General features: G+C 47.8%; 1 protein-coding gene across 3 annotated transcripts in view; it reads right to left on the bottom strand.

The window, feature by feature from the left end:
• LOC144600009 (septin-8-B-like) overlaps nt 1-19073 on the bottom strand; it is a 47003-nt gene extending 27930 nt beyond the window's left edge. For all 3 annotated transcript variants that reach the window (XM_078411323.1, XM_078411324.1, XM_078411325.1), the window contains exons 1-6: nt 18964-19073; nt 11968-12163; nt 10917-11103; nt 5049-5210; nt 2225-2321; nt 256-424 (exon numbers count right to left, since the gene is read on the bottom strand). In XM_078411323.1, coding sequence (XP_078267449.1) covers nt 256-424; nt 2225-2321; nt 5049-5210; nt 10917-11103; nt 11968-12134 — 782 coding nt within the window. In that variant the 5' untranslated portion in view covers nt 12135-12163; nt 18964-19073. The remainder of the gene's footprint in view (nt 1-255; nt 425-2224; nt 2322-5048; nt 5211-10916; nt 11104-11967; nt 12164-18963) is intronic.
• Between the last annotated feature and the right edge of the window lie 393 nt (nt 19074-19466).

Here is a 19466-nt window from a genome sequence, read left to right as displayed (position 1 = left end):
AGGGAGAGTTGGACAGAGCTCTAGGGGCTAGCGGAATCAAGGGGTATGGGGAGAAGACAGGCACAGGGTTACTGATTGTGGATGATCAGCCACGATCACAATGAATGGCGATGCTGGCTCGAAGGGCCAAATGGCCTCCTCCTGCACCTGTTTTCTATGTTTCTGTGTGGGGATCGCTGGTTGGCGTGGACTCAATGGGCCGAAGGGGCTGTTTCCGCTCTGTAGCTCCAAAGCAATGCGGGCGGCTGATCCAACCTGAATGGTTTGCTGTCAGGGTCCGTGTCTTTGAAGCCCATCTCCTCGAGCTTGCACCGCCGATACAACTCGTAGTGCCTGGCATGAGTCTGCTCCCTCAGATCCTCCATGTTCACACGAATCAGCATCTCACGCAGCTTCACAAAGTCACAATGGCTCTCATTCTCAACTGGACAAAAGGACAAAAGCGCATCAGAACACCTCCTGGGTCAAGGGTCAAGAATACTGTCTGTCAGCAAGTAGACACTAAATGCTGGAGTAACTCAGCGGGACAGGCAGCATCTCTGGGGAGAGGGAATGGTTTTAATTGTCCTATGTCCCAGACAGAACAATGAAATTCTTACTTGCAGCACCACAACAGAATATGTGAACATGGTACTCTGTAAACAATATAATAAACAAGTTCAATGTATAGGAAGGAACGGCAGATGCTGGTTTAAATCAAAGGTAGACACAAAATGATCGCATTGAATGGCGGTGCTGGCTCGAAGGGCTGAATGGCCTACTCCTGCACCTATTGTCCACGTTGGGTCGCTCTTTGTTCTCCGTGCTCCCCTCCCTTCCTATGGGGGGGGGGGGGGCAATGTTACCTAAAATTGGAGAATTCAATGTTCATTGAAAATACATGTGCAGGAAAGAACTGCAGATGCTAGTTTAAACCGAAGATAGACACAAAATGCTGGAGTAACTCAGCGGGACAGGCAGCATCTCTGGTGTGTGTGTGTGTGTGTGTGTGTGTGTGTGTGTGTGTGTGTGTGTGTGTGTGTGTACATGTATGTATGTGTATTTGTATATGCGTATAGTGTAAGAAAATAACTGCAGATGCTGGTACAAATCGAAGGTATTTATTTCACAAAATGCTGGAGTAACTCAGCAGGTCAGGCAGCATCTCAGGAGAGAAGGAATGGGTGACGTTTCGGGTCGAGACCCTTCTTCAGTGTATATATACATACACACACACACATATATATATATATATTTATAAGAAAATAACTGCAGATGCTGGTACAAATCGATTTATTCACAAAATGCTGGAGTAACTCAGCAGGTCAGGCAGCATCTCGGGAGATGCTGCCTGACCTGCTGAGTTACTCCAGCATTTTGTGAATAAATATATATATATTTATATATATATATACAGTATATAAAGACACACACATTTATACACACATATATATGCATATACAAATTCTTTTGTATTTGCCTTCCTTTGTCCCGCCCCCCCTGACATCAGTCTGAAGAAGGGTCTCGACCCGAAACGTCACCCATACCTTCTCTCCTGAGATGCTGCCCGACCTGCTGAGTTACTCCAGCATTTTGTGAAATGAATACCTTCGATTTGTACCGGCATGGCACACACGCGCACGCACACACGCACGCACACACGCACGCACGCACGCGCACACGCACGCACGCGCACGCGCACACACGCGCACGCACGCACACACTCACGCGCACACGCACACACGCCCCCACCCAAGTCTATGTAGCTTAGACTATGTAGTTCACATCTAATACATGTGTAATGTTTTTTAAAATATGTGGATACAGGCCCTTCGGCCCACCGAGTCCATGCCAACCAGCTATCACCCTGTACACCAGCACTATCCTCTACACACACGAGGGACAGTTTAAATTTTTTACTGAAGCCAAATAACCTACAAACCCGCAGGGTTACTCCAGCATTTTGTGAAGAAATACCTTCGATTTGTACCAGCATCTGCAGTTATTTTTTATATAAACCCGCACGTCTTTAGAATGTGGGAGGAAACGGAGCACCTGGTGAAAACCCACGCGGTCACGGGGAGAACGTACAAACTCCATACAGACAGCGCCCGTGGTCAGGAACGAACCCGGGTCTCTGACGCTGTGGGCACTGTAAGGCAGCAACTCTACCGCCGTGCCACCCCCTCGCTCGACATAGGTGAGGAAGCATAGGTGACATTAGCTTAATAAATGCTCCACCTACCCTGTACGATGCCCCAGGGATACTGACGAGCTTTCACCATCTTGTTTCCTACTTTTGCCTCTTCCATGCTGCCGACAACTGCAAACGGGAGATGTGCCTAAAAGAAGAAAGGAAATACACACCTGCCCATCACAATATGTTCAACAAGAGGTTTTCAAGAGAGAGTTTGATATCGCTCTTAGGACTAACGGGATCGTGGGATACGGGGAGAAAGCAGAAACGAGGTACTGAATTTAGTACTTATCGAGATCTTATCGAAAAGTATAAGATTATTAAGGGGTTGGACACGTTAGAGGCAGGAAACATGTTCCCAATGTTGGGGGAGTCCAGAACAAGGGGCCACAGTTTAAGAATAAGGGGTAGGCCATTTAGAACTGAGATGAGGAAAAACTTTTTCAGTCAGAGAGTTGTGAATCTGTGGAATTCTCTGCCTCAGAAGGCAGTGGAGGCCAATTCTCTGAATGCATTCAAGAGAGAGCTAGACAGAGCTCTTAAGGATAGCGGAGTCAGGGGGTATGGGGAGAAGGCAGGAACGGGGTACTGATTGAGAATGATCAGCCATGATTACATTGAATGGCGGTGCCTGCTCAAAGGGCCGAATGGCCTCCTCCTGCACCTATTGTCTATTGAATTTGGGTGATCAGCCGTGATCATATTGAATGACGGTGCTGGTTGGAAGGGCCGAATGGCCTACTCTTGCACCGATTTTCTATGTTTCTATGTTTCAGCCCCTAGCTCTAATGCTGCAAAATGTCAAAACACACTGAGTTCATCTTCACCAATTTCCTCAAGGAACTGATGTGGCAGATTACGTTCATAGGAAAACATTCTGACACAATCGATGGGCGTGCAAAGATTTAATTGTGATTGAAAATCAGTGTTTGTGTTGCTGACCGACAAAGGTTATGGGTCCACAACATTTGTATTTACACGAACAGCTTCATCGTATTGTTTTGTGTGGCACGGTGGCGCAGCGGTAGAGTTGCCACCTTACAGCGCTTGCAGCGCCGGAGACCCGGGTTCGATCCCGACTATAGGCGCCGTCTGTACGTAGTTTGTACGTTCTCCCCGTGACCTGCGTGGGTTTTCTCCGAGATCTTCGGTTTCCTCCCACACTCCAAAGACGTGCAGGTTTGTAGGTTAATTGCCTTGGCGCAAGTGTAAATTGTCCCTGGTGTGTGTAGGATAGCATGAATGTGCGGGGATCGCTGGTCGGCGCGGACCCGGTGGGCCAAAGGGCCAGTTTCCGCGCTGGATCTCTAAACATTCATTTGCAATCACTATTTTAATTTTCTAGTTTTAGAGACACAGTGTGGAAACAGACCCGACGGCCCACCGAGCCCACCGAGCTGACCATTGATCACACCCGTTCACACTAGTTCCGTGTTATTCCACTTTCTCATCCATTCCTTACACGCTAAAGGGGGCAATTAACCTACAAACCCGCACGTCTTTGAGATGTGGGAGGAAACCGGAGCACCCAGAGGAAGCCCACGAGGTCACAGGGAGAACGTACAAACTGATTATAGACAATAGGTGCAGGAGGAGGCCATTCGGCCCTTCGAGCCAGCACCGCCATTCAATGTGATCATGGCTGATCATCCTCAATCAGTACCCCGTTCCTGCCTTCTCCCCATACCCCCTGACTCCACTATCCTTAAGAGCTCTATCTAGCTCTCTCTTGAATGCATTCAGAGAATTGGCCTCCACTGCCTTCTGAGGCAGAGAATTCCACAGATTCACAACTCTCTGACTGAAAAAGTTTTTCCTCATCTCAGTTCTAAATGGCCTACCCCTTATTCTTAAACTGTGGCCCCTGGTTCTGGACTCCCCCAACATTGGGAACATGTTTCCTGCCTCTAACGTGTCCAACCCCTTAATAATCTTATACCTTTCGATAAGATCTCCTCTCATCCTTCTAAATTCCAGTGTATACAAACCTAGTCGCTCCAGTCTTTCAACATATGACAGTCCCGCCATTCCGGGAATTAACCTAGTAAAACCTACGCTGCACGCCCTCAATAGCAGATATGTGAATCAGGACAGTGGTGTACTCAAGAGTTCAGGTGACCTGGTGCTACCTAAATTCCAACTGTGACTTTCTGTTTTCTGCTTTTATTTCAATCAGAGAGAAACACAAAAAAAATGGAAATGTATCTAATTTTCTTTCTTTTTGGTTTTTGTTTTGGTTCGAAGTCAGGTCTCTGGTGCCGTGAGGCAGCAGCTCTACCCGCTGCACCACCCTAATTTTCTTATCGAACAGGTAACTTTTGTACATCATCCACTGTTGGGCGACAACATAAATAGAGAACTACTTTGGAGAATGACTCTAATTGAAAATGATTTTACTCAAAACTCCTTCAAGTGTCAACTCAGAGAGACAATTTGAGAGAAGTAAAGAGACACTCTGTTCTAGTACAAGCTCCTCTAAAGGTTATCTTTCAGGCAAAAGGTACAGAAGTGTGAAGACGCACGCCTCCAGATTCAGGGAGAGTTTCTTCCCAGCTGTTATCAGGCAACTGAACCATTGTACCACAACCAGAGAGTAGTGCTGAACTACCATCTACCTCATTGGTGACCCTCGGACTATCCTTGATCAGCCTTTGCTGGCTTCACCTTGCACAAAAACGTTATTCCCTTATTATGTATCTGTACGCTGTAAATGGCTTAGATTGTAATCATGTATCGTCTTTCCGCTGACTGGTTAGCATGCAACAAAAGCTTTTCACTGTACTTCGGTACACGTGACAATAAACTCCACTGAATGAAAATTAAACACGGACCCAAACGACGACGTGTTCGGACGAGAACCTGCTGTACTTACGTTCATCGTAGAGTTCATCTCCGCCATGGCCTCATCATCAGTTGGAAACTGATAGATCTGCACACCATTGCTCACCAGTTCACTCATTATTTTGATCTTAAATTTATGTAACTCGCTTTTCGAAATGGTGTCTGCCTTGGCTACGATGGGAATAATATTTACCTGAAATTATAAAAGAAAAATCTGGATGAGGTGGCTGTAAAATCTTATATCACTTAAATTACAGTACAGAGCAGCTTTCCACTGTACCTCAGTGCACGTGACAATAACAAAGTGAACTAAAGCACAGGAACATGCCCTGCGGCCCACAATATCTGTGCTGGGATGAACTAATCTCTTCTCCCTGCACTCAATCCATAGCCCTCCATTCCCTGCATATCCATGTGCCTACCGGAAAAAAATTCTTAAAGGGCACTATCATATCTGCAAGGAAGCAAAGGGCCGTGTGGTGGCGCAGCGGTAGGGTTGCTGCCTTGCAGTGCTTACAGCGCCGGAGACCCGAGTTCGATCCCGACTACGGGCGCTGTCTGTACATTCTCCCAGTGACCACGTGGGGTTTCTCTGAGATCTTCGGTTTCCTCCCACACCCCAAAGACGTACAGATTTGCAGGTTAATTGGCTTGGTAAATGTAAAAATTGTCCCTAGTGGATATAGGATAGTGTTATTAGACAATAGACAATAGGTGCAGGAGGAGGCCATTCGGCCCTTCGAGCCAGCACCGCCATTCAATGTGATCATGGCTGATCATTCTCAATCAGTACCCCGTTCCTGCCTTCTCCCCATACTCCCTGACTCCGCTATCCTTAAGAGCTCTATCTAGCTCTCTCTTGAATGCATTCAGAGAATTGGCCTCCACTGCCTTCTGAGGCAGAGAATTCCGCAGATTCACAACTCTCCGACTGAAAAAGTTTTTCCCCATCTCAGTTCTAAATGGCCTACCCCTTATTCTTAAACTGTGGCCCCTTGTTCTGGACTCCCCCAACATTAGGAACATGTTTCCTGCCTCTAACGTGTCCAACCCCTTAATAATCTTATACGTTTCGATAAGATCTCCTCTCATCCTTCTAAATTCCAGTGTATACAAGCCTAGTCACTCCAGTCTTTCAACATATGACAGTCCCGCCATTCCGGGAATTAACCTAGTAAACCTACGCTGCACGCCCTCAATAGCCCTTAATGTGTGCGGGGATCGCTGGTCGGTGCGGACCTGTTGGGCCGAAGGGCCTGTTTCCACGCTGTATCTCTAAACTAAACGAAACATATAAAATTATTAAGGGATTGGACACGCTAGATGCAGGAAACATGTTCCCGATGTTGGGGGAGTCCCGATCCAGGGGCCACAGTTTGAGAATAAGGGGTTGGCCATTTAGGACTGAGATGTGAAGGCAGGTGAATTGGCTTGGTATAAATGTAAATTGTCCCTAGTGTATGTGTAGGATGGATGGTGTTAGTGTGCGGGGTTCGTTGGTCGGTGCGGACTTGGTGGGCCGAAGGGCCTGGTTCCGCGCTGTATCTCTAAACTAAAGTACAAAAACGAAACTAAATATTATATACACCGTCGTATATATTTGCTCCCAATAATATATACATTTGTAAAGATTAAATGCGTTTTAAACGGCCTCTTCTGATGAAATGATGACCATTTCCAAGTTACAGACAATTGTTGAAGATCAACAAGCTGTGTATTCAAGACTGATGGACCGTTCAAGAGAGAGCTAGATAGAGCTCTTAAGGATAGCGGAGTCAGGGGGTATGGGGAGAAGGCAGGAACGGGGTACTGATTGAGAATGATCAGCCATGATCACATTGAATGGTGGCGCTGGCTCGAAGGGCCGAATGGCCTCCTCCTGCACCTATTGTCTATTGTCATCAACCGGGACAAGGATGCATGTTTCTCCATGCCACAGATCATATCATACCTCCCAGATCTTCGGTTTCCTCCCACACTCCAAAGACGTGCAGGTATTGTAGGTTAATTGGCTCGGTGTAAGTGTAAACTGTCCCTAGTGTGTGTGGGATGGTGTTAGTGTGCGGGGATCGCTGGTTGGCACGGACTCGGTGGGCCGAAGGGCCTGTTTCCACGCTGTATCTCCAAACTAAACTCGACATTAATCCCCGTGATATTGTTTATGGGAAAGGAGACACGTTTCAATTTTGAGACAGAGCACTAGAAAAGTACCAGTGGGAGACGGGCACAATTGAGCTGGTTTCCTGCACACAATTCCTGCCATTCAACCAAGTCAGCCAATCTGGGAAACAACGGTCCAGCAGAAAAAATACTCCTTTGTTCTCTCTCTCTCTCCCTCGTTCTCCCTCTCTCTCTCTCGTTCTCCCTCTCTCATATTCTCTCTCATTCTCTCTCTCTCTCTCTCTCTAATATTCTCTCTCTCTCTCTCTCTCTCTCTCTCTCTCTCTCTCTCTCTCTCTCTCTCTCTGTCGTTCTCTCTCTCATTCTCTCACTCTCTCACGTTCTCCCTCTCCCTCGTTCACCCTCTCATATTCTCTCTCATTCTCGCTCTCTCATTCTCGCTCTCTCTCATTCTCTCTCTCTCTCTCATTCTCTCTCTCATTCTCTCTCTCTCATTCTCACTCTCATTCTCTCTCTCTCTCTCTCTCTCTCATTCTCTCTCATTCTCTCTCACATTCTCTCTCACATTATCTCTCTCATTCTCTCTCCCTCTCTCTCATTCTCTCACTCTCACGTTCTCCCTCTCTCTCGTTCTCCCTCTCTCATATTCTCTCTCTCATTCTCTCTCTCTCTCACACGTTCTCCCTCTCTCATATTCTCTCTCATATTCTCTCATTCTCTCTCATATTCTCTCATTCTCTCTCTCTCTCTCATTCTCTCTCCCTCTCTCTTTCTCTTGGTCTCTCTCTCTCTCACCCTAACCTTCACTGCAACTCATAATGTGAGTTTTTCTTTAAAGTTGACTTGTCTTTTAAGACATGCAGCACGGTAAGAGAACCTTCGGCCCGTGCAGACTACATTGGTGACGTTGATGATTAAGTGCCCGAATCACTCTCTCCCAGAAACTAAATTCACATTTTGATTAGGATAAAAAAACTGCAGATGCTGGTATAAATCGAAGGTAGACACAAAATGCTGGAGTAACTCAGCGGGTCAGGCAGCATCTCGGGAGAGAAGGAATGGGTGACGTTTCTGGTCGACACCTTTCTTCAGTGATGTCGACACCTCTCCTTCCCAGTTCTCCCACACGTCTTCCTGTCTCCGACTACATTCTATCTTTGTCCCACCCCCTCCCCAGACATCAGTCTGAAGAAGAGTCTCGACCCGAAACGTCACCCATTCCTTCTCTCCAGAGATGCTGGCTGACCTGCTGAGTTACTCCGGCATTTTGTGTTTATCTTCACATTTTGATTATTGGGTCAGACCAATACGAATTCAGAATCTTAAATAACAAAAGAGAAATTACAAAATGAAGACAGAACATGAGGAAATATTACTTCGGTAGAAAGAAACATATGTTCAGTGGCACTTTTATTGTCAATATGTGCAAAGTGCGAAAACAGTGAAATCATTTTGCTATTGAGGGCGTGCAGTGTAGGTTTACTAGGTTAATTCCCGGAATGGCGGGACTGTCCTATGGTGAAAGACTGGAGCGACTATGCTTGTATACACTGGAATTTAGAAGGATGAGAGGGGATCTTATCGAAACATATAAGATTATTAAGGGGTTGGACACGTTAGAGGCAGGAAACATGTTCCCAATGTTGGGGGAGTTCAGAACCAGGGGCCACAATTTATGAATAAAGGGTTGGCCATTTAGAACGGAGATGAGGAAAAACCTTTTCAGTCAGAGAGTTGTAAATCTGTGGAATTCTCTGCCTCAGAAGGCAGTGGAGGCCAATTCTCTGAATGCATTCAAGAGAGAGCTAGATAGAGCTCTTAAGGATAGTGGAGTCAGTGGGTATGGGGAGAAGGCAGGAATGGGGTACTGATGAGAATGATCAGCCATGATCACATTGAATGGTGGTGCTGGCTCGAAGGGCCGAATGGCCTCCTCCTGCTCCTATTGTCTATTGTCTATTTTTCTGGGCGGCACAAATGATAGACACAAAGTGCTGGAGTAATGGGCCTGTCCCACTTAGGTGATCTTTTTGGCGACTGCCGGCGACTGTCAAAGTCGTAGCAGATTGCCAAACTTTTCTTTTACCCGACGACAATGACCTCGACAATGACCACGACAATGACCGCGACAATGACCAGGACAATGACCAGGACAATGACCAGGACAATAACCACGACAATGACCCCGACAATGACCATGACAATGACCACGACAATGACCACGACAATGCCGAGTCAGGTCGAGATTACACCGTCTTCTGAAACATCGCGAACATTCCCACACTGTCAATGCTTCTCCGGCATCCGAATTTTCGCTGAAATCACTGACAAGTCGGTAAGTACTTGAGAGTTTTGAACTATAACACCTTGTATGGGTTACTTAAAAACCAAGCTTCACTGTAACAAGGAATAAACCGGATTTACTTCCAGTTTACTAATAGCTGTGATAAAAAATAAAAAATAAAAAAATGGTTCAGTGGATTTTTGTGAAAAGTGTGTGGGCATTCTTTGAAAATGTACGGGAGATGCATATCTGGTTTCTGGGTTGCATATCTGGGTTTGGAGCCCACTTTAAATGTAATGGCTGAGGCCAAAAACATCGCGAAAATTCCCACGCTTACCTGACCGTCAAACTGTCTCCTCCAATCTACCTGTCAAATGTCCTGACGGTAAATAAATCGGTTAAACACAAGCATTTTATGGTATTTTGAAATGACTTTACTTATTTTAATATTATGTGCTTTTAAATGCATCTTAAGGGAACCTGGCAAACCTGGGGACAGCATGCGACAGCGACCGCAATAAGCAATGATGCCTGCCGACAAGCCAGCTGTCGCCGAGAAATTTCAAACCATTTGATTTCTCCGCGACGCGCTGAGATCCACTACGAACTTTGGAAGACTCCTCACGATCATGCCCGCCACACCCCGGCGAACTGTCGGCGACAGCCTAGTCGCTGGCAGTCGCCTTAAAATCGCCTAAGTGGGACAGGTCCTTAACTCAAATGGATCCTTTCTCTCCAGAGATGCTGCCTGGCCCACTGAGTTACTCCAGCACTTTATGTCTATCTTCGGTATAAACCTGCATCTGCAGTTCTTTGATTCTCCTTTTTATTTATTTTTTTAAAAAAATTGCGATTAACTCTGTTTCTCAATACATCGTGTAATTTTTATTGTGTAGGAAGGAACTGCAGATGCTGGTTTAAACCGAAGGTAGACACAAAATGCTGGGAGTAACTCAGCGGGACAGACAGCATCTGTGGAGAGAAGGAATGGGTGACGAACCTCCTCCACTGTCAGAGTGAGGTCCAACGCAAATTGGAGGAACAGCACCTCATATTTCACGTGGGCAGTTATCAACCCAGTGGTAAGAATATTGACTTCTCTAACTTCAAGTAACCCTTGCATCCCCTCTTCCTCCGTCCCCTCCATCATAGTCATCGTACTAGTTTCACTGTCGCCCTGCAGAGTATCACTGTCTGAATAACTCATTATCACCTATCCCACAGCCAACAATGGACCATTGTGGGCTCCACCTTTCCTCGATCATCGTTGCTTTTTGCACAGCTTTCATTCATTCGTTCCATGTGCCGTTCCGTCCATATCTCTGTATCTCCCTCTCCCCCTGACCCTCAGTCTGAAGAAACGTCTCGACCCCGAAACGTCACCAACTCCTTCTCTCCAGAGATGCTGCCTGACCCGCTGAGTTCCTCCAGCTATTTGTGTCATTTTTATTGCTATTTCGGACTTCCGGTGTTTTGCGTCGAATGTCGGTTTACCTTGCTGTCGAGTTTTTTCATTGTGACCAAATCCAGTGATTTAAGGCAATGGCCAGTGGGGACGATGAAGTAGAGACAGGCGTGGATCCTCGTGTCGTGACAATCATGCAGAGAGCGCCTGATCTTCAGTTCCTCCTGCAGGTAACTCTCAAACTGCGTGTCAATGTAGTCTACCACCGGCTTGTAGCTGAAGATAAAAAAATAAAACACAACAACCTCTTACAACTCCCATCCGTGGAATTCTCTGCCGCAGAACACCTTCTCCTGTGACTGCTCCGGTTTCCTACGGGTGCTCCGGTTTTCTCCCCCATCCCAAACGTGTGTGGGTTTGTAGGTTAATCGGCCCCTGGTGGATAACATTGAACTGGTGCGAACAGGTGACCGATGGTCGGCATGGACTCGGTAGGCAGAAGCAGGCAGGTGGGACTCATGTATCTCATGTATCTCTATAATGTATCTCTCAAACTAAAGAACTTAGAGTCATAGAGTGATACAGTGTGGAAACAGGCCCTTCAGCCCAACTTGCCCACACCGGCCAACAATGTCCCAGCTACACTAGTCCCACCTGCCTGAACTTAGTCCACATCCCTCCAAACCTGTCCTATCCATGCACCTGTCTAACTGTTTCTTAAACGGTGGGATAGTCCCAGCCTCAACTGCCTCCTCGGGCAGCTTGTTCCATACACCCACCACCCTTTGTGTGAAAAGGTTACCCCTCAGACTCCTATTAAACCTTTTCCCCTTCATCTTGAATCTGTGTCCTCTGGTCCTCGATTCCCCTACTCTGGGCAAGAGACTCTGTGCACCTAACTGAGACCCAAAACGTCGCCCATTCCTTCTCTCCTGAGATGCTGCCTGACCTGCTGAGTTACTCCAGCATTTTGTGAATAAATACCTTCGATTTGTTCCAGCATCTGCAGTTATTTTCTTATACTACCTGTGCACCTAACCGATCTATTCCTCCCATGATTTTGTAAACTTGCACCTTGATATGAAGGATCCAGAATAAGGGGGTCCATGTTGAACATGTATGCTTATTTCAAGAACATACCTCTCCTCTTTGTTGACTTGGTCACCAAATCCCACTGTGTTGATGACAGTCAGTTTAAGATCCACGTTAGTCTCCTTCAAACAGTAGCTCTGTGGCTTTAAGCGGACACCAGGTTCATGGTGTGTGGCCTCATCAGTCTCAAACATGGTGTTGAATAACGTGTTCATCAGTGTTGATTTACCTATACCCGTTTCCCCTGAGGTAGAAAGGAAAACCAGTCAGACATTAGAAAACAATAGAGACGGACACAAAAAGCTGGAGTAACTCAGCGGGGACAGGCAACAGCTCAGGAGAGAAGGAACGGGTGACGTTTCGGGCCGAGACCCTTCTTCAGACTGAGAGTCGGGGGAGAGGGAGACACAGAGACAAGGAAGGGTAAGGTTTGAGAACGAGACATCAAAAGAGATGAGGCTCAATGAATACGTAGAATAGACCATTGTTTAGATTTAGATTTAGATTTTTTAGATTTAGAAATACAGTGCAGAAACAGGCCCTTCGGCCCACCGGGTCCGCGCCGCCCAGCGATCCCCGCACACCAACACTAGTCCTACACCCACTAGGGACAATTTTTACATTTGCCCAGCCAATTAACCTACAAACCTGCACGTCTTTGGAGTGTGGGAGGAAACCGAAGATCTCGGAGAAAACCCACGCAGGTCACGGGGAGAACGTACAAACTCCGTACAGTACAGCGCCCGTAGTCAGGATCGAACCTGAGTCTCCAGCGCTGCATTTGCTGTAAGGCAGCAACTCTACCGCTGCGCCACCGTGCCAGGAGAAAGTGGCAACAAAGCAAACAGAGATAAAATGTAATCAGGGACAATCAGACTGGTCGGAGAATTTGGATGGGGGAGGGGATGGAGAGAGAGGGAAAGCAAGGTTTACCTGAAGTTAGAGAAGTCAATATTCATACGGCTGGGGTGTAAGCTGCTCAAGCGAAGTGCTGTTCCTCCAAATTGCACTGGGCCTCACTCTGACAGTGGAGGAGGCCCAGGAACAATAGCTCAGAAGATTGTAAATCTGCTGTGTGGTTGGGTAGGTGTGTGTTTGCTGTGTGGTTGGGTAGGTGTGTGTCAAGCAGGGGAAATTAGACTATTTTTCTGTGGGCACGGAATGGAGATGAGGATGAATTTCTTCAGCCAGAGGGCGGTGAATCTGTGGGATTCATTGCCACAGACGGCTGTGGTGGACAAGTCAATGGGTATTTTTAAAGCAGAGATAGATAGGTTCTTGATCAGTAAGGGTGTCAGAGGTTATGGGGAGAAGGCAGGAGAGTGGGGCTGAGGGGGAAAAATAGAAAGAGTCTCACAGCACGGAAACAGACCCTTGAGACCAACTCATCCATGCTGACCATGGATCAGCAGATTCGATGGGCTGAATGGCCTAATTCTCCTAGGTCTTATGATCTTATAGGTACAAGGAATAGCAGATGCTGGTTTACTAAGAAAGGCACATGGTGCTGGAGTAACTCAGCGGGTCAGGCAGCATCTCTGGAGAACGTGGATAGGTGACGTTTCACAGAGTGCTGGAGTAACTCAGCGGGTCAGGCAGCATCTCTGGAGAACGTGGATAGGTGACGTTTCACAGAGTGCTGGAGTAACTCAGCGGGTCAGGCAGCATCTCTGGACAAAACGGGCAGGTGTTGTTTTGTGTCGGGACACTTCTTCCGAGCCGAAATGTCAGCGGCCATTTTCTGTGCTGGGTCGATGAGCCTTTTATTGTGTCTCCTGCTTTGACTACACCAGCGATCTCGTCTTACCTGGCTGGGCTCCAACACACACCCGCAGTCTGACAGAGAGACAAGGACAGGGCGAACAAGAATCACATCTCACCAGACAGTGATGCAGCACATTGATACCCTGGGTACTGATCCACAACGGCACACTTTGTTGTCAAGATTTTATATCAATGAGCAGCATTGTGTGAGGAATGCGATTCATTTTAATTCTTTAAATCGGTCTCTTATGCTTGGGTATCAAGTGACTATTTTTGGCTGGGATAAAAGAGTTTAATTGAAACGGGTACATTTAACAAAAAGGGCATGACCTTCATCAGAAACTTTACCTCTCATAAGGTCATAAGGAATAGGAGTAGAATTAGGCCATTCGGCCCATCCAGTCTACCCTGCCATCCAATCATGGCTGATCTATCTCTCCCTCCTAACCCGATTCTCCTGCCTTCACCCCATAACCTCTGACATCCGTACTAATCAAGAATCTATCTACCTCTGCCTTAAATATATCCACTGACTTGGCCTCCACAGCCTTCTGTGGCAGAGTTCCCCTCTAATGTCCAGTTAAACCGCTAACCTCAGTTACAATAACGCTGAACACCTTCGCTCAGTCCGCATAGGCCTACGTGATCTCCCGGTTGCCAAAAGCTTTAACTACCCCTCCCCATTCCCACACTGACCTTTCTGTCCTGGGTCTCCTCCACTGTCAGAGTGAGGCCCAGTGCAAATTGGAGGAACAGCACCTCATATTTCGCTTGGGCAACTCACACCTCAGCGGTACGAATATTGATTTCTCTAACTTCAAGTAACCCTTGCATCCCCTCTCTCTCCGTCCCTCCCCCACCCTAGTCACCCTGTTAGTTTTACTGCTATCCTGCTTAGTTTTACTGTTCGTATCCCCTCGAGATCGCTTTTTCCACAGCCAACAATGGACCATTGTGGGCTCCACCTTTCCTTGATCATGGTGCCAGCTTTGATTTGTTCTTTTCATACCTTTCATTCATTTGTTCTTTGCAACGTTTCAAACCTCTAGTTTCCCTCTCCCCTGACTCTCAGTCTGATGAAGGGTCTCGACCTGAAACGTAGGGTTGCCAACTGTCCCGTATCGGCCGAGACATCCCGTATTTTGGGCTAAATTGGTTGGTCCCGTAAGGGACCGCCCTTGTCCAGTATTAGGCCCGGGGGGCACTGTAGGCCCGGACATGCTGTAGGCCTGTACACTGTAGGCGTGGACACTGTAGGCGTGGACACTGTAGGCCCTGACACTGTAGGCCCGGGGACGCTGTAGGCCCGGGGACACTGTAGGCCCGGGGACATGCTGTAGGCCCGGACATGCTGTAGGCCTGTACACTGTAGGCGTGGACACTGTAGGCGTGGACACTGTAGGCGTGGACACTGTAGGCCCGGGGACACTGTAGGCGTGGACACTGTAGGCCCTGCCGCTGTAGGCCCGGGGACACTGTAGGCGTGGACACTGTAGGCCCTGACACTGTAGGCCCGTGGACACTGTAGGCCTGGGGACACTGTAGGCCCGGGGACACTGTAGGCCCGGGGACACTGTAGGCCCGGGGACACTGTAGGCCTGGACACTGTAGGCCCTGACACACTGTAGGCCCTGACACACTGTAGGCCCGGACACACTGTAGGCCCGGACACTGTAGGCCCGGACACTGTAGGCCTGGACACTGTAGGCCAGGAGGCCGCTGTAGGCCCGGGGGCCACTGTAGGCCCGGGGGCCACTGTAGGCCCGGGGGCCACTGTAGGCCCGGGGGCCACTGTAGGCCCGGACACCGTAGGCCCGGACACTGTAGGAGCGGACACTGTAGGCCAGGAGGCCAGTGTAGGCCCGGGGCCGCTGTAGGCCCAGACACTATAGGCCCGGGGGCTGCTGTAGGTCTAGACAGTGTAGGCCCGGAGGCCCAGGGAGCTGCCTAACGGAGGCTGCATAGCATCCCGCCTCCCGGCCCGGGCAGCCGCCATTAGTGGAGCGGGAGCTGCTGGCTGGGTGAGGTCACATGGGGCGTGGGCGGGGGCGGTGATGTCACCTTTTGTCCCTTATTTGGGAGCGAGAAAGTTGGCAACCTTCGTGAAAAGTCATCTACTCCTTCTCTCCAGAGATGCTGCCTGACCCGCTGAGTTACTCCAGCACTTTGTGTCTATCTTTTTTTGCATTTAACCTACCAAGTTCACCAGGATTGACAATGAACAATTAGCAGGGATCCATTATATGAATCATTATCCAACAGCTAGCACTCAAAATTGGAAAAGTGCAGATAAAGTTGAGCTGATTGATTGACAAGAGTCTATGCACTCAAGAATTTTAGAGTCACACGCAACGGAAACGGACCTTTCGGCCCAACTCATCCAAGATGCCCCATCAACACATAGTCCCATTCCCCCACATTTGGCTCATATTCCTTTTAGCCTTAACATCTATCTGTCCAAATGTCCTTTAAATTTGTTATTGTATCTGCCTCAACCACTTCCTCTGTCAGCTCGTTCCAGACACCCACCACCCCCTGAGTGAACTCACTTCCCCTCAGGTCCCCACACTAATCTGTGCAGCACGGTGGCGCAGCGGTAGAGTTGCTGCCTTACAGCGAATGCAGCGCCGGAGACTCGGGTTCGATCCTGACTACGGGTGCTGTCTGTACGGAGTTTGTACGTTCTCCCCGTGACCTGCGTGGGTTTTTCCCAAGATCTTTGGTTTCCTCCCGCACACCAAAGACGTGCAGGTTTGTAGGTTGATTAGTGTGGTAAATGTAAAAATTGTCCCTCGTGGGTATAGGATGGTGTTAATGTGCGGGGATCGCTGGTCAGCGCGAACCCGGTGGGGCGAAAGGGCCTGTTTCCGCGCTGTATCTCTAAACTTTCCCCTCTCACTATGTCCTCTAGTCCTTGATTCCCCTACCCTGGGGAAGAGACTGTGTGCATTCACCCTAGCTGTGACTCTCATCATTTTATACACCTCTATAAGATAATTCTTTGCCACAGAGGGTTGTGGAGGCAAAGTCAGTGGATATATTTAAGGCAGAGACTGATAGATTCTTGATTAGTACGGGTGTCACAGGTTATAGGGAGAAGGCAGGAGAATGGGGTTAGGAGGGAGAGATAGATCAGCCATGATTGAATGGCGGAGTAGACTCGAGGGACCGAATGGCCTAATTCTCTTATCACTTGTCATCTTATGATCACACCTCACCATCCTGCGCTCCAAGGAACAAAGTCCTAGCCCTGCCCAACCTCTCCCTGTAGCTCAGGCCCTCGAGTCCTAACCCTAACCCTAAGGGCGGCACGGAGGCACAGCGGTAGAGTTGCTGCCTTACGGCGAATGCAGCGCCGGAGACTCAGGTTCGATCCTGACTATGGGCGCCGTCTGTACAGAGTTTGTACGTTCTCCCCGTGACCTGCGTGGGTTTTCTCCGAGATCTTCGGTTTCCTCCCACACACCAAAGGCGTCCAGGTGTGTAGGTTAATTGACTGGGTAAATGTAAAAATTGTCCCTAGTGTGTGTAGGACAGTGTTAATGTGCGGGGATCGCTGGGCGGCGCAGACTCGGTGGGCCGAAGGGCCTGTTTCCGCGCTGTATCTCCAAATCTAAAATCTAAACCTTCTCTGCTTTTTTTCCAGCTCAGTGGGATGGTCTTTTCCACACCTGGCCTGAACTAGACATGGAAAAGGCCGCAGTCTGAATCGTTTTTAACTAAATTGTTTTAATTGTCTCCCTGTTATCCAGATTTTGTAGCATAATCAGATTATATAATCAGATTGTATTAACTGTGAAAGTCAGAACATTAATCTAAATATTCAACGCTGCATCAAATAAAAATTAAGAGTTTAACTCTTACTGTGTAATCAAAACTGTCAGGGACAATTTCCAATTACATCGACCACACACACTCATGTAACTAAGTGGAAAGCACAGTAACGAGAGCAGTACCTCAAACATAATTGTCTTTAATTAAATAATTGTCTTTCTGCTGTTGTTGGTGAATACTTATGTTAGGTTATAATTTCATCTTTACCCATTGTTCTGTAACACTTGATCCCTAAGATCTCGTGCAATGAAGTGACACTATTAAATTCTTCAAAGTAATTAGTTATTTATTAGCTGCACTTTCGTTATAGATTTAGATTTAGAGATACAGCGCAGAAACAGGCCCTTCGGCCCACCGAGCCTGCGCCGCCCAGCGATCCCCGCACATTAACACTATCCTACACCCACTAGGGACAATTTTTACATTTGCCCAGCCAATTAACCTACGTACCTGTACATCTTTGGAGTGTGGGAAGAAACCGAAGATCTCGGAGAAAACCCATGCAGGTCACGGGGAGAACTTACAAACTCCATACAGACGGCGCCCGTAGTCAGGATCGAACCCGAGTCTCCGGCGCTGCATTCGCTGTAAGGCAGCAACTCTACCGCTGCGCCACCGTGCCGCACTTTTTATAGGTCATTACACTTGAGATACAGTGCGGGAACAGGCCCTGTGGCCCACCGCGTCCGTGCCGATCGCCGGTACACTAGCACTATCCTACACACTCCGGGGACAATTTACAATTTTACCGAAGCCAGTTAACCTACAAACCTGGATGTTTTTGGAGTGTGGGAGGAAACCGGAGCACCCGGAGAAAACCCACGCAGTTCACGGGGAGAACGTACAAACTCCGTAAAGGCAGCGCCCGTAGTCAGGATTGAACCCGAGTCTCTGGCGCTGTGAGGCAGCAACTCTACCGCTGCGCCACAATGCCGCCCTCAATAGTGGGTACTGAGTAACATGGGGCCACAGTTAAATTTTCTTCGAAGTGATTACTGCCAAAATATTGCTGTACTTAATGAACCAAAGTCAATCCAGGACAAGCATTCAATGGGTATTGAACCATTAAATCAACAGCAGTGTCAAAAATATCAAGTCATTTTAACTTGGTGAAAAGTTTGGACAGTTACCTTATATATACACACACAGGACTTTTAAACACAAGGTGAGAGATTTAATGTAGACACAAAATGCTGGAGTAACTCAGCGGGTCAGGCAGCATCTCTGGAGAGAAGGAATGGGTGACGTTTTGGGTCGAGACCCTTTGTCAGACTGATGTCGGGGGAGGGGGTGGGATTATGTCCCGAAACGTCACCCATTTCTTCTCTCCAGAGATGCTGCCTGACCCGCTGAGTTACTCCAGCATTTTGTGTCTACCGTCGATTTAAACCAGCATCTGCAGTTCTTTTCTACGCACGAGAGATTTGATATTTGGAAGATACTTACCCACACAAAGTATGTTGAAACTGAATCCTTGTGATACAGATTTGCTGACTAATTGATCAGGAAGGCTGTCAAACCCAACGTGACCACCAAGGTTAAGGCTTCGGCTCTCCGCGGCCTAGTTTGAAACAAAAACAAAACATGAAGCAGGTCATAAAATAGATCAGATATCGTACATTTTATTCAGAGAAATGACATCTACCCCAAAAGGTGAATGGTATTATTGTGAATGGCGATGGATGGAAATAATTTTTAAAAAAATTTAGATTTAGATACAGCGCGGAAACAGGCCCTTCGGCCCACTGAGTCCGCGCCGCCCAGCGATCCCCGTACATTAACACTATCTTACACACACTAGGGACAATTTTTACATTTACCCAGTCAATTAACCTACAAACCTGTACGTCTTTGGAGTGTGGGAGGAAACCGAAGATCTCGGAGAAAACCCACGCAGGTCACGGGGAGAACGTACAAACTCCGTACAGACGGCGCCAGTAGTCAGGATC

This window comes from Rhinoraja longicauda, chromosome 14 (genome assembly GCF_053455715.1).
Source record: "Rhinoraja longicauda isolate Sanriku21f chromosome 14, sRhiLon1.1, whole genome shotgun sequence".
Lineage (NCBI taxonomy): Eukaryota > Metazoa > Chordata > Chondrichthyes > Rajiformes > Arhynchobatidae > Rhinoraja > Rhinoraja longicauda.
Note: the sequence above shows the minus strand (reverse complement) of the source record. Positions and strands in the feature narration are given on the sequence as shown.